The sequence below is a fragment of the Aquila chrysaetos genome, chromosome 14, assembly GCF_900496995.4.
Source record: "Aquila chrysaetos chrysaetos chromosome 14, bAquChr1.4, whole genome shotgun sequence".
In the NCBI taxonomy this organism is placed as follows: domain Eukaryota; kingdom Metazoa; phylum Chordata; class Aves; order Accipitriformes; family Accipitridae; genus Aquila; species Aquila chrysaetos.
In genome coordinates, this window is record NC_044017.1 from 6,339,101 (window position 1) to 6,353,381 (window position 14,281).

Consider the following 14,281-nt stretch of genomic DNA (forward strand, 5'->3'; position numbering starts at 1 on the left):
TCCTCCCTCTGCGGCACGCACCAGTAACCGCCCGGGTCGGGGGCGGGAGCGGCCGCAGCCCCGCCGCCCCCTCCGCGCCCGGCGGCGGGGGAACCGCGCTCCGCGGAGCTCCGGCTCGCACTCCCCCCCCGCCCCCGCCTTGCCGCCGCGGAGCAGCAGGCTGAGGTGAGCGGAGGGTCTCCCCGCTTCTCCCGCCCGCCGCGGGGCCGGGCGGCCGTTGGGGCGCCGGAGGGTGAGGCGGGGGGGAGCGGGCGGCGGGGCCTCTCCTCAGGGGAAGGCGGGAGGGAGCGGGGAGGGAGGCCGCTCTGCGGAGCGGAGCCGGAGGTTTTGGCTGAGGAGAGGGAGCCCGGCTTGGGGCCTCCCGCAGGCCCGGCCCTGCTCGGCCGGCTGCAGCGGCACCCCGCCGAGCGCCCGGCCGCCGGGCCCGGGCCTGGCTTGCGGGCACAGCCGGGGTGAAAGGCCGCTTTTCCCCCGGGCCGCCCGTCCCGGTGGGAAGGGGTGTCCGGGGCAGCAGGCCTCCGCCGCCGCCCGCGACCCTCCGGTTACGGCGGTGCCATCCCTAACCGAGAGGGCCCCGCGGGTGGATGACAGCCCTACCTTCGGCGTGGGCACAGCTCCGTACTCCGAGGACGGAGTAAATCTGAGAGAACGAAGGGAAAAAAGCGATCGAAAAGGGCCGTCTCAGCCCGTACGTGCTCTTTCTGCCTCCAGTGAGATGCCTGGGTGGCTTGTGGCCTCCCCTCAGCTTCACGATGCACCACTGCGAGGTCACTTTCAGTTGAAGCAGCGTGAAACTCTATGGATATTCCTGACTAAACATATTGGTCAAGGAGAGTAAATGTATGCAGGGGTTTGGTTTAACTTTTTTGGCTTTAAATATCAGGGTTTTTTATTAAACCCGTGCATCTGTGAGTTAAAGACCCTTATTGCATGTGTGCTTTTTCAGGCTCCTTTTGCTTGACACACAGATTGGTAGTTTACAAAATTCATGTGCTTTCTATGGAAAGAAGTTTCTGCTGTATCAAATGGATAAGCATATGTTAGGCTTAGATCTTTGGGAGACGGATTTCATGATGTACAACTTAACAGTTCCTTTGACTAGGAAAAATATCCAAATAAAAGTTTTCAAGGTGTTTTAAGGAATTCAAGGCGTGAACATTTTGGACAGTAGTCAGTATTTGAGCATTTTTTAAAAATCTAAGTCCTTACAAATGAAAGTGTACTTATACACTGTAAATGGAAGTAAGTCTGCAGTATATTAGAAATAGCTCTAAAGGAGATTAGCGGTGTATTTTCTTACTACTTGAGAAGTCAGAGCAGTGCAAAGTTCAGTGGTAAACCAGGCAGATCTATATTTAATATATATCAAAAATGTTAAAATACATTTCTTTGAAGGCAGCACTTGCTGGAGGCCCTGGTCGTGGAAAATGAGGTGGCAAAAATGTCATCCTTGCAGGAGATGACTGCAATGTTACAAACACCCCACAGTATCTTTCTAAATTAAAAAAATGTGGCAAGTGATGGCAGAATCTGGGGCAAGATGTAGTATTGCTGTAACGTGTGGCCAGTGAGTTTAAGGTTAAAGATCCAAAAGGCAAGTTGTAGTGCCAAGTATTTTGGAAGATTGCCTTCCAGGGTGGCTCGAGCCAACAGGCAGGAGGGCTCACTGTCCTGTGTTCATGTTTTAACTTCTCTGTTGAAGCTTCCAACACATTGAAATTAATTTTATAGATCAGTGAAACCTTGTGCTGGGCCTAGATACGTTCTTTGAAAGGTTGATTTTCAACCTTTTTACAGAAGTGGGGAAGACAGAAGGGTGTAACTTTTCCATATGTGGATAAAGTAAGAGAGAAGTTGTGGTTCTCTGTGGGTATGAAAAGACAGGAATTTTCTCCAGCTTTCCCTTTGTGCGGGAGTAGATGCGGGTGTGGAGAACGGGAGAGGCTGGTAAGAGTTGGACCCTGGGTTGCTGAAGTGAGTGATCTGAGACTGATCTGGGTCTCTCTGACACTGGCTGGGGTAGGGGTTTGGTAGCTGAGGACTGGGGGAAGTGCTTGGGTCTGTGCTGTGAAGCAGAGGTGTGTCCCATGGTCATGATTTTGGAGTGCACGCTGAGTGTGCTGACTGCAGGAAGACACCTCTGCTGTGGCTGTTCAGGGCCAGACCCCCATTTCTCCCTGTCAGAGGTCCATCTTTTTGGAGCGTGAGTCTGCTATGTGCCTGGGTTTCCTTTAGGAGGAATGTGGATGCGCAGCCTGCTCACCTCCCAACGCCGAGCCAGAATGTAGCCAGCGTGCATATGGAGAGCAGAGCTCACGGAGGGTACCACAGAGTAGCTGTCCCAGGGGTTGCCCTGACCATAGGTTGGATGTATTTACTGGGGTGCATCAAACACAGTGTAACCAGCCGGTCAGAAGAGGTGATTATCCTGCTGTATTCAGTGTTGGTGCGGCCTCACCGGGAGTACTGTGTGCAGTTCTGGGTCCCACAGCTTAAGAAGGATGTTGAGGTACTCGAATGTGTCCAGAGGAGGGCAACCAAGCTGGTGACAGGGCTGGAAGGAATGTCCTGTGAGGAGTGGCTGAGGACTTTGGGCTTGTCTAGTTTGGAGAAGAGGAGGCTGAGGGGCGACCTCATTGCTCTCTACAGCTTCTTGAGGAGGGGACGTGGAGAGGGAGGTGCTGAGCTCTTCTCCCTGGTACCCAGTGATAGGACGCCTGGGAACGGTTCAAAGCTGCACCAGGGGAAGTTTAGACTGGACATGAGGGAGCATTTCTTTACCGAGAGGGTGGTCAAACGCTGGAACAGGCTTCCTAGAAAGGTGGTCAATGCCCCAAGCCTGTCAGTGTTTAGGAGGCATTTGGACAATGCCCTTAATAACACGCTTTAACTTTCGGTCAGCCCTGAATTGGTCAGGCAGCTGGACTAGATGATCATTGTAGGTCCCTTCCAACTGAAATAGTCTGTTCTGTTCTATTCTGTTCTATTCTACCTATGTCTGCTAATATAAGGGATATTAAATGAGGCCAGGTTTGTAGGAAGATCTAGTGTATTTTGTTATATCAATTCATATATGTGGGAAAAGCAAACAAGCTTTTCGGCACAACAACCAACATAAAAACCTACATAAAACTGAGAGCTTGTAATTTGTGAAGGACGTGGTCCTTGCATCAGTGCATATAACAACATTGGTATTTGCATGGAAGTAGACATATGTTGTGATTAGTGGTAGACATGTTACCACTTATACTGGAAAGGGCAATGTTAAAAATGCAGGCGAGAGGTGAGGTTCATTGCAAGTTCCTAGGAGGTGAATGGAGGAAAATATTAAGGGGGAGGCTTAATATTAAGAATGTGAAGAAACTGAAAGCAGACAGAGGAGGTCTGACAAGATGGTTAGGAGTCTACAGCACAGATCTACAAGAAGACGTTGAGGGGGCTGGGCTTGTTTAGTGTGGTGAAGAGAAGGCAAAGTGGCACTCTAATAGTGGCCTACAGTTACTTTGAGAATAGTCACAAATATGTCAGAATCGATTTTTTCTTGGTAACAGCAGATACTTGGTGAGATACTGGGAAAAATGTTTTCACCAGGAGGAGAGCACAGCCGTGCAACAGGTTGCCCAGAAAGATCATAGGCTGTTCATCTTAGAGCTGCACAAAAGCCACAGGTGATGTGAGCTAGTGTTGGTGATAGCCCTGCTTTGAGCAGAAAGTTGGACTAGATGATCACCAGAGGTCCCTTGTGAACAGCATTTCTGTGAGTCTATGATATACAATGTAGAGGTGCCTACAAGAGGAACAGAGTGTATGATCAAGTATATATTGTGTGAATGTTCTTCGAGAGGTATGTATCTGTGAGTGACCAGGAGGATGAGAAACTGAAGCGTGTGTAGAAGGGACTGAAAAGCCAGGTAGGTATAAACATGGAAGATGGCGGTAAGACAGAGGCAGCGTAGGGGACTGAAATATTAAGAAATAGTAACAGGAAGAGCAGGTTTTTGGAGAGGAGTAGTAAGGATGAGTGAGGAAATAGTGTAGTTTTGTATGATGGAGGGAAGGATGCACCTGCCTGGGGCCAGAGTTTGAAGCAACTGAGCAGGAGCAGGGAAATGGGACACACCGAGCTGGGGAGTACTGGGAAATGTGGTGAGGCAGGGAAATAGGCAGCGGTTATTGGTTGCCGTGAAGAAAAGTATTTGGGCATGCATGGTGAAGTAGGCGATGTACACAGGCCGTGAGGTGCTTCATGGGGATGAAGTGTTTGGGATCGGTGGAGTGAGGCAGGAATGACAGGCAGGCATGGTGAGGTTGTACGGTTACATGGTTGTAAGAGGTGGTCTGGTGCATGGTGATACCAGATGGAGGTGTGCTGGTGTGATGAGCGAGGAGAGCATCTGGAAGCGGCGTGCGAAGGGTGTATGACTGCGTTAGGGTGAGGAAGGTGTGTGAAAACGCCTGGCAGGAGGTTGGTGTGCAGGTGTTGGGAGGGTACGGAGCTGCACTGGAGAGATTGCGTGGAGCTAGCAGCTGAGGCACGGGAGGGCAGAGATGCGCAGAGAGAAATGGCATATGTACCGTGTGCTGATGGTGGGGGGTGACAGCTGTCACCACATCTGGGAGATGAGTAGGTGAGGCTGGAGAAGGGCGTAAAACAGCGCGGGGGCAGAGGAGCGTACCGTCGTGGTAGAGTGAGAAGGGTTTGTGAGTCAGGAGCAGCAGGGAGGAGGGACAGGCAGGGTGGCGGGTGGGGAGGCACGTTGGCGCAGTGGAGTGAAATGGGTCTATAGGGTGCCATGTATAGACTTCTGCGGTGAAGTGCGGGGAACGCGGAGAGAGAAGACGTACGCTGCGTAGCTGTGGCGAGGGTCCGTACGCGTAGCAGCGTAGCCGAGGATATGTTCGTTGAGGCGGGTAACGCGTGAGGACGGTAGAGGGTGCGTAGGTACAGGCGCACCGGGACCCGCGGGAGAGGGCTAATTGGCACGACGCTGCCGGGGGAACGCGGAGCCGCTGAGGGACGAAGACAGGGGGACGTGGACGGGGTTTGAGCCGAGCACGGAGCCGGGCCCCCGCCGTGGGACACGGGTGCCGCCCCGCCCGCCAGCCCGCCGCCTGTGCCGGGGCGCCGCCGCGGCGGGCCGGGCGGAGGGGGCGCTGCCGGGGCCGGGCGCTCGGAGGGCGGCGGGGCGGGCCCGGGGCGGCGCGGCCGGGCCTCACTCCCGCCTCCCGCCCCGGCAGGCCGCGGCTGCCATAGAGACGCGGAGGACGCCGGTGCGGAGCGGAGCCCGCGGGACGGAGCCCGGCCATGGTGAGCGGCGGGCAGGGCGGGGTGGTGGTGGTGGTGGTGGTGGGGAGGCGGGGGGGGGGGTGCGTGGCGGCCCGGGGCTGAGCCGCGTCTCTCTCCCGCAGCCCTTCACCGAGCGCGCCTACTACCCGCCGGCGGCGGGGGGAGCCGGGGCCGGCGCGGGGCCGGCGGCGTTTCCCGCCTTCCAGTTCCGCGGCCGCCATGAGGGCCCGGACTGGCGGCGGCTGAGCGCCGTGGACGTGGGCCGGGTGTCGCGGGAGGGGGACGTGGCGGCCCTGCAGGAGCACCTGGAGCACGTCACCTTCTGCAGCGCCGAGCGGGAGCGCTGCCCCCACTGCCAGGGCCCCGCCGACCCGCTGCTGCTCAAGCTGCTGCGCCTGGCCCAGCTCTGCACCGAGTACCTGCTGCACTCCCAGGAGTACCTCAGCGCCCAGCTCGGCAGCCTGGAGGAGGCCCTGCGGGCGGCCCAGGCCCAGCGCGACCAGCTGGGCAAGGAGGTGGCCCAGCGCTCGCAGGAGATCAAGGGGCTCAAGGAGGAGTGCCGGCGGAGGAAGAAGATGATCAGCACCCAGCAGATGATGCTGGAGGCCCGAGCCAGCTACCACCAGGTGAGAGGAGAGGTCGCTGCGGCCCCGTCGCCCGTACCCTGCCGGCTCCCAGCCCGCCGGGGACGGGCGGCAGAGCAAGGTTCCCGCAGGGCAGCAGAGCCCCCGCTTGCTGGGCAAGAGGCTGGAGCTGCAAGGACCGGTGACCCTGCAAAAAGGGAGTGCATCGCTGGCAGGTGCTCCGCTTCCCATCTGTGTTTCACAGATGTTTGGGAGAGCGCTACATCGTCTTTAACAAATCCTCTTTTTACTAACAAGGGCTCTTTATTCCTGGATTCGCTTGTGACGCATCTGAAGCGTCAGATACACACACACACACACAAAACCTGTGATAAACGTGTTACTACTTTCTGTTGTTGTCTTCCCTTGCCTCTCAGCTACATGGTCAGAAAACACAAAGGGCAAGTACATCAGAACTGGCGCTAAGCAGTAACCTACCTGTCTGCACGCTGTCACTTTCCTGCAGTAACGTTCTCCAGGCACAAAGTTTCTGCTTGTGTGTGTGACTCAGAAGTGACTCAAGCATGACAGTAAACAGCCTCAGTGGGGTAGCTCATCCCTAACTCCACAACAATCTGTTCCTTAAGGGTCTTCCCTAAGAGCCTTAGTACATTGCTGTTCTGACTCTCTGTGTCATGGCACTGTTTTGGGGGGAGGGGTTTTTGTGTTCTGGGCGTAATAGTTTGATTTAAGTATTTTTCAGCTTCAGCATTTTGCAACAGGTCTCAGGAATGCGGGCTGCAGCTTCAAATGTAGTCTGAAGTCTAGAGAGTATAGTGGACACAGACTTGACATGATTTCAGGCTAGCTCTTTGTGTCTAATGTTTAAAGTTATAGTTTTCTTTTTTTTCTTTTTTTTCTTTTTTTTTTAATTCTTGGGATACTAGCAGTCCTGATTGTTAAAATTCTCCTTAATCATGGAACAGTTGCAGTACAGAACCAATGCGAGTTTTCTTATAGTATGTACCAACTTATTCCACAGTATAATACCCATTTCAGCAGGCCGGCAAAGTTTAATTTTTTCAGACATCAGCTAAGTTGGCTCAAGCGTTTCTGTAAGGGAAAAGATACCTTATGCCCCAAGAGCGGAGCTATACATATAGTAGACTTCATGGGAACCTTCTCTCAATGCGTTCATTTGAGTGTTAGTCTTAAGGACAAGCTGCTAATGTTGTATCATCTTAAAAAGCATTTATGCAATTTACAGAGCAGTTTGTCTGTCCTGTGTTGCAAAAGAAAACTGATTGCATGCATAATTTTATGTGTCAACTTAAGTAATTATCATACCGTGACTGCCAGTTAAATGTTACCAAGTTTTCCTGAAATATTTGTAGGATACAACTGTCTTAGTGGAAGCTGAAGAACATGGTAGTGAACTTGGCTCATCACTAATCTTCTGTTCAGTAGCATTTACAATAAAGCAGGAATGGAAAGCCATTTCCCATTTCTAGTTTAATTTCATATAAAGTAAACATCTGCCTCCCCTCTTTTTTCCTCTCTGGTAGTAAATTCTTGTCTCTAGAAGTTATTTAGGTTCCCATGGGAAAAGTGAGGTCAGGGAGTGATGTTGAACAGTTCCTGCAGTTCCTACAGTGTTTTCAGGATTCTGTGTGAATGCCAGAGATAAACTCTTCCTAGGGTTTGTAAATGCAGGGCAGCAGTGTGATCAGTAAACACTAATTTTGTATTATTTATCTGTACCATGATCTTGGCTGATCTGCAGTGCCAGCTAATAAGGGTTTTGCTGGTGTTCCTGAAAGGGTAGTTCAGGTTTCATCCCCTTTAAGTTTTGGCAGTTTAGCAAACACGCCTGTAAGTAGTTGCTTGCCTTTTTTAGTGGGGGCATACTTTATGTCTGATGTAACCATGCTTTGGAATTCAGATTTAATGCCTTTAACCCACCACCAATTAAGCTCAACCACACTACTATAAAATGGTACTGGTACCTACAAATTTAAGACTCGTTGGTCAATATTTTCATCTGACTAATACAAACTTAATTTTAAATAATAATTTTTAATCTTACTTTCTCATGCACAATGAAGGCATAAAGTGCATATTGTGTCTAACACTGTGAAAAGTAGTTGCAAGAATAATGTTACATAATTCAAAACCTAAATATTGCCTGTGTTAATCCTGTCTCCTGCAGTAAGAGCTTTCTTCTACTACCAGCAAGTCAAACTGACATGAAGTTTGTGCTTGAATGGATAACATTATTTCACAGCCAATTTCATTTCATAAATCATGTGCAATCTGTTACACTGTAAGCTCCCTCTTGGTTGGCAGCAATGCTTTGCTACCATACTCTATCTCCTTACTTTTGTTTTATGTTAGCACTTTTTTGCATTTGTCCAACAAAATTTGTCTTAATAATTCATGGCTTTAGTGTTTGCTGAAAGATAACCGTGTTTAATAGCCTACCTGACATATCAGTGGCAGTATTTTAAATATTAGATGAAATCTGGGAATTTGATTATGTGACAAGGTCTTGAATCTTTTAAGTCAGTCTTTTACAGTCATATCACACTGATGAGGAAAAAGGACTCAGCTGAGTATTTGTGGCTTGTTAAAGTATATTTATTTGAGAAAAAAAAAAGTATAAGAAAGAAGTAACAAGCAACCCTACCTAAAGTGATTAGGAGCTTTGATTCACAGTCTTACCAGTATGTTGCAAAATCTGTGGATGTAGTTTCTGTCCTTGTACTACCCATCTGTTTTTAATACTCTGAACATTAGTTGAATGTACTTTGAAGTTGAAGAAAAATATCTTTTAAAATGGGTAGGATCCCAGTTTGACTTAAAATATAACTTAAAATACAAATTAAAAAATAATAAGTAAATTATAGGAACAGTAATTTAAACAGTTTTACACTTCAGAAGCATGCTAGGTAGCACAGTAATGTATGTACGTACCTTTTCTTGCAAAATTGTGTATTGTTACCTTATTTTGGTTGAAATGTCTGACCTTTTTACATATCTATGGTCCTTCTAGTATTGTCATCTTACAACTTGCTTATGTATATTCAAATCCATCTTTATTGGTTTTTTTTCCAACTGTATGGTGCTCTCTTTTGCTGTGACATAAGTCTTAAGAATACCTGAGCAGCTGCTTGGCTGGAGCTGGTGTGTATTTTGCTGAATAGTGTTGTCTTACCTTCTCCTTGTACTTCTCTACCTACCTATATTCATCTCTTATCTGCGGTTTATATCTGAATTTAAACTTACTTGATCAGAGTCTTTTTTGTTCAGAGTTTGTATGGTGCTAGCACAATGGGAGTCTTGCCCATGAGCATCACTGAGAGACATTAAATAACACAAATAATAACTTTACAGAAATTTGGCATTGTGAGAGTTTTAGTCACTATTCTTGTGAAATGGAATTTTATTAGTTACCTACTTTTGACATCTGGACAAAACCTAATAACCTTAACCACTATACTTACCAAACAGATGTTACTAATAATAACTAAAATGTTTTTATCTGGTTTTTGTAGTGTCAGTTTTGTGAAAAGGCTTTTATGAACTACTCCTTTTTACAAAGTCACATGCAAAGGCGTCATCCTTTGGAAGAATCTCAGATTGGTATGTAATTTAATGTTATAAAAAAAAAAGATAAATAGTTTAGAAAAGTGTAAATATAGTGAGGATGTGCAGTCCATGCTTTTGTGTAACTGGGAAGAATGATTTTCGCATTCCATTTTTAGGTGGCAGATACCAATTTGTGTGAATGCAAGCAACACTGACTGACAAAATGTATTGGGCAACATATGTTTGAGTCTCCGAAAAATAATTAACAAAAAATTGTATGCCATATTTACAGTACTTTTTCAAACTAACATTTTCATTGAATACTTTAGTCAGCAGCAGAGTTCAGAGCACAGTTTCTCTTCAGGTATGTGTGTTGTGAAGGTGTGGGTAAAAGGAACTAGTTGCCCTAAGGAAAACAAATTTTGTGAATATATGTGAATTATCAGTACAGAAATAATCCAACTCGCCTGAAATCAGATTGAATAGGATCAGGCTCTTCTGAACTAAACTAACTGTAAAATATAGTGAGAAAAAGAAACTGTCAAGAATAATTTAAATTCATGTATCATTATAATCTTGGTTGCTATACCACTTATTTATATACTTTTGTCTCTCTTAATTGAAAAATGTTTAGTTTGAAAAACATTGCTCTCAAAGGTTGTTTCGTTCATCTCTAAATTCCCTCCTTCCTGTTAGGCTGCATGCTTATGATTTATTGCTAAGGACTAACAAGTATTGACAAATGGCAGTGATTAGAAATGAGTTAGGAAAAAAGAGCATTTGGGAGGAGAAAGAGTGGGAAGAATCTAGCAAGGTCTGAACTGTAGCTTGTCAGACAAATAAAACAGCAGGAACAGTGAGAAGGGTCTGATTAAGCGTCTGAGAAAGTGTTAATATATTGGAAGAAGAAAGAAGCTCTTGTGCACTTTACACTTGATAAAAATCATAGTGGAAGATGCTGCAGAACCAGTTGAACTAATTATCATATAAAGAATTCGTCTGAAATGGCTGAGGGAAATACTCCATGCAGTTATTTCTGAAATAATATTCTGCATTATGCTCAGATTCCCAGATGATGGGCTAGTAAATCCTTGGTAAATTGATAAAATGTTTCACGATTAAAGATTATTATAATTTTTGCATATATTAACATGTTTTATTACAGTGACATTCCCTCTGACTCATTCCAGATAAATAGTGAGTTGTATTCCAAACGGACTTCTTACAAAAGTTATTTAGAATAAATTAAACTTAACCAAACTGAATAATTGAGGTTCACTTTGTCCTTCATACATCCTTTTTTGAGCCTGTGTTGCTTAGATTCCTTTGAAATTAAGAGTATATAATACTTCTTCTTGTAAATATTTCATAAACTATTTCACATTTCAGTAGTATCAGTATTTTTCAGTCTTTGAGGATAATGTTAGCAGTCCAGAGAACATATGTATTTAAAAGCGTCTTTGGAGAATCATGGTAGTGGAAGGGAAAATGGTCTACGAGAGTCACACTTCATGAAGATGTTATTGAAACATTATAGAAACACATTTGCAGTATCCCATTTCCAGAAATCACAACAAACATTTTTAAAATCTGTGTTTCTTTCAAACAGAACAGAAGAGGAAAGCAAAGACAGACAAATTGCAGGATGAGATTGATAAACTGAAGGAGCAGTTGCAGCTCACCAAGTCCCAGTTAGAGGCTGAACAACAGGCTAATATGGTCAGGTTTTCTAAGGTAATATGTAGTAAATAATATGAACCTCTCAAAACAATTAGTACTTTGAACTGTGTTCGCTCGTTTTTTAACTGGAACAGAACAGCTTGCATGCCTGGCAGCCATGGTGCTTGGGCATTAGATCCTATCTCCCCCTCGCCGCCTCATAATTTTGAACATCTGCGTTCTCCTTCCTTTTGTTTTAGACATACTTTAAATGAATACTTAAGACAACACTTCTTTTAGCACTTCCCAGTTCATAAGTGTGGCCTGTTATTGGAGCAGGTAAAATTGCCTTGCTGTGGTGAAGTATAAGCTATTTTTAATATTATGATTTTTTTAATGATTAAATGTTTCTTTTATATGTCTGATTTTATATGTGGCTTCATAAACTGAGTAAGATTTATTCTTTGCTGTGAGCAGCTTTACTGTCTAACAGAGGTGTAAAGCAGTCAAGGAAGAGAGATTGATAAGAAACAAAGCAATCTAGACCTTGCATGTTGGTCTTTAAATGCTTAGAATTTGGTTGACCAGAGAGCCAAAGAAGAAAGTAATCTTAGCTACTGCTGTGTGAATAAAAAGGCTTAAAACAGAATGAATTAAAAGCAGTAATTGTCTGTTTGTAATCACATGCAAGGCTATAAGATGATATTGAGTCTTGTGGTAGTGCTTACTAGCTCATAAAGAGAAAAAAAAGTCTCTAAGTTACCTGGTTTTGTTTTTTTAAAAGCTTGGTTATTTCAGATCATCTCACAGGTTTCACTTCTGTTTAAATACATACAATCAGATAATTTTCTGTCAAAATAGGGATGGAAATTTTTTTAAAGAGGGGGGGTTTTGTGATTCACGAAGGAGAAAATTCTTCGCATAAGAGACAAGATACTTCTAATGATTCATTTAGATGTTGATCTTGGTATTGCAGTTTGCCCTGTATCACATTCAAAAGCAGCGGTTTGCGGCTGTTAACATAACCTGTGAGAACCTTGTCTTAATATATCACCCAATATTCAGAACTTCTTTGTGGAGTTTGAGCACGTTCAAACATAAATCCGACCGCTAAGTTTGGAAAGAAACACTACATTTTTAATTTAAAGGGAATCAACAAAACATCGCCATCATTAATTATTTTCTTCCTTGTTTTCAGAGGAAAAGCTCGTCTCCTGTAAAACATGCAGTGTTTCTTTTCCTGAACACAGCTTCAGACTCTCCTTTCTTCAGTCCTCCTGTTCCCCTCTCCCAAGATCATTCAGCTTCCTGTTTTTTTTCTGTTTTCAAAAGTAACTGGATGACCAAATGAAGAGCGTGGTTAGAGTTTCACCTAGGAGTGCAAGCAGGGTCAGAATAATGAGCCTTGGCCCTATGTGGACATCTGCTAGGTATTCTACTCATTTATTCTGTGCCTCAGTTTTGAGAGGTACATCTATAACATATTTCTCCTGCCCCTGAAGCGTTGTTTTTCTTATGAGATGGAACTTGGAGTATTCATAACTGCGCAGCATAGATTTTTTTGGTGCCTTAGGGGCCTATTTTGAAGTCACTTGTCTTAGCTGAGACTCCTAACTACAAGGGGACTGCCTGAAATGTCCTGAAGCTACAGCCTGCGGTGTTACACAACAAGAAGCTTTCAAAGCTTCTGTGTTTTTTCTGGGATGTCAGGGAAGATAGAAATGTGAAGTGTGACTGGTGTAGTTTGTCTGCCATGACTGACATACACCGTCAATTGAGGTATCTTCTTGTCTTTTGATTGAAAGAGCAGGAGATCTTTCCCCTGTGTTTTTCTAGGAGAACCACTACTGGAGGGAATTTGGATAAAAACTGTCATGCTTCCAATTCTTGGTGCCTTCTACTCCTTTGAGGTGAAAGGATACAGAAGAGCCTATTCTTCATAAGTCTATGATGATTGCTTGTTATAGTTAGTCAGAGAACAAATTCAGAGTGAATGCTGTGATGGAAAGATGTAGGGGTTGCCTAAAAAGTGAGTATATTCTAGACAGTGAAGTGCAGGACTTTGAACAAGTTGAGGACTATACAAAAATGAGTGACTAGGTAATGGAATGGTAAAAGTAATTTAACAGATAAAGTAGGGTAAATGTATATGGGGAAAAATATTTCTAAATTCATCTACAAAATGATGGTTTCTGAGCTGAGTGTTATTACTGAAGGGCAAGATCTTAAGGTTGTGACACATAGTTCCAGGGAAATGTCAGCCCAGTGATTAGTAGCAGCCAGCAAAGAAAATCAAGTATTACAAATTATTCTGAAAAATCACGATGCAAGCCACAGCCTAAATACTGTGTGTAGGTCTAGTCCCTTCATCTCAAAAAGGATACGATAGAATTATAAAAGTTATGGAGATGGGCTCCAGGGATGATCGTCTGTATTTAGAATGACTGAGCATGAGTCGTCAGTCTGAAAAAGAGACAACAGCTTGGTGGGGATGGAGGCTGAGATACTGGTGTCTGAGAAGTCATGAGTGACACAGAATGAATAGGTATCAATCATTCACTCTTTTTTCCAGTTCAGGACCTAGCATCTATCAAATGAACCTAGCAGGAGCCAGATTCAAACAAAAATAAAGTACCTGGATCTTCTTGCAACTTGTAGTAGACCCTGGAGCTCATTGGCAAAAGGTGTTGCAGTTGCTAAAAGCTGACACAGCCACAAGAGACCACTGCAAAAGTATATTGGGAGAAATGTATCAAAGGTTACTAAGTTTACAAAACTGTATCAAGCTGAGGAAGTCCTCTGCGCTGAAAACAACTGGCAGCTTGGAGACTATTAAGGGGAACGTGCATGTTTGCTTGCCCTGGTATTATCCTTTCCCACCAATACGCTTATGGTCTCTGTGAGAAACAGGATGCTGAACTAGGTGGACCTTTGATATGACCAAGAAAGGTCATTCATGTGTTATTCAATGAAAACTAATGAATTACAAAAACTGCTTGAAGGGTACTTGTTTTGCTAGCAAAATATATAGTTTGCTACCCCAGAATTCCTCAGAAACTGGTGTTCTTCCATGTTTTTTGATGTCACAGTGTTGGCCACTGAAAGCGACTGCTTCCCACACATAGATTGGGTGTTTGAATTAGTATTGCATGTAGGGAAAAATAACAAATAATGTTTTAAAAAT

The 14,281-nt window shown here is 45.1% G+C and overlaps 1 protein-coding gene across 2 annotated transcripts in view; it reads left to right on the plus strand.

Moving 5' to 3' along the window:
* Window positions 1-14,281, plus strand: part of DZIP1 (DAZ interacting zinc finger protein 1) — a 42,041-nt gene continuing 27,760 nt past the window's right edge. Inside the window, exons 1-5 of one of the 2 annotated variants that reach the window (XM_041128706.1) lie at window positions 1-165; window positions 5,239-5,308; window positions 5,410-5,913; window positions 9,405-9,492; window positions 11,048-11,172. In XM_041128706.1, the coding sequence (XP_040984640.1) occupies window positions 5,306-5,308; window positions 5,410-5,913; window positions 9,405-9,492; window positions 11,048-11,172 (720 nt within the window). In that variant the 5' untranslated portion in view covers window positions 1-165; window positions 5,239-5,305. The remainder of the gene's footprint in view (window positions 166-5,238; window positions 5,309-5,409; window positions 5,914-9,404; window positions 9,493-11,047; window positions 11,173-14,281) is intronic. The other variant, XM_030036587.2, reaches the window with a different exon arrangement.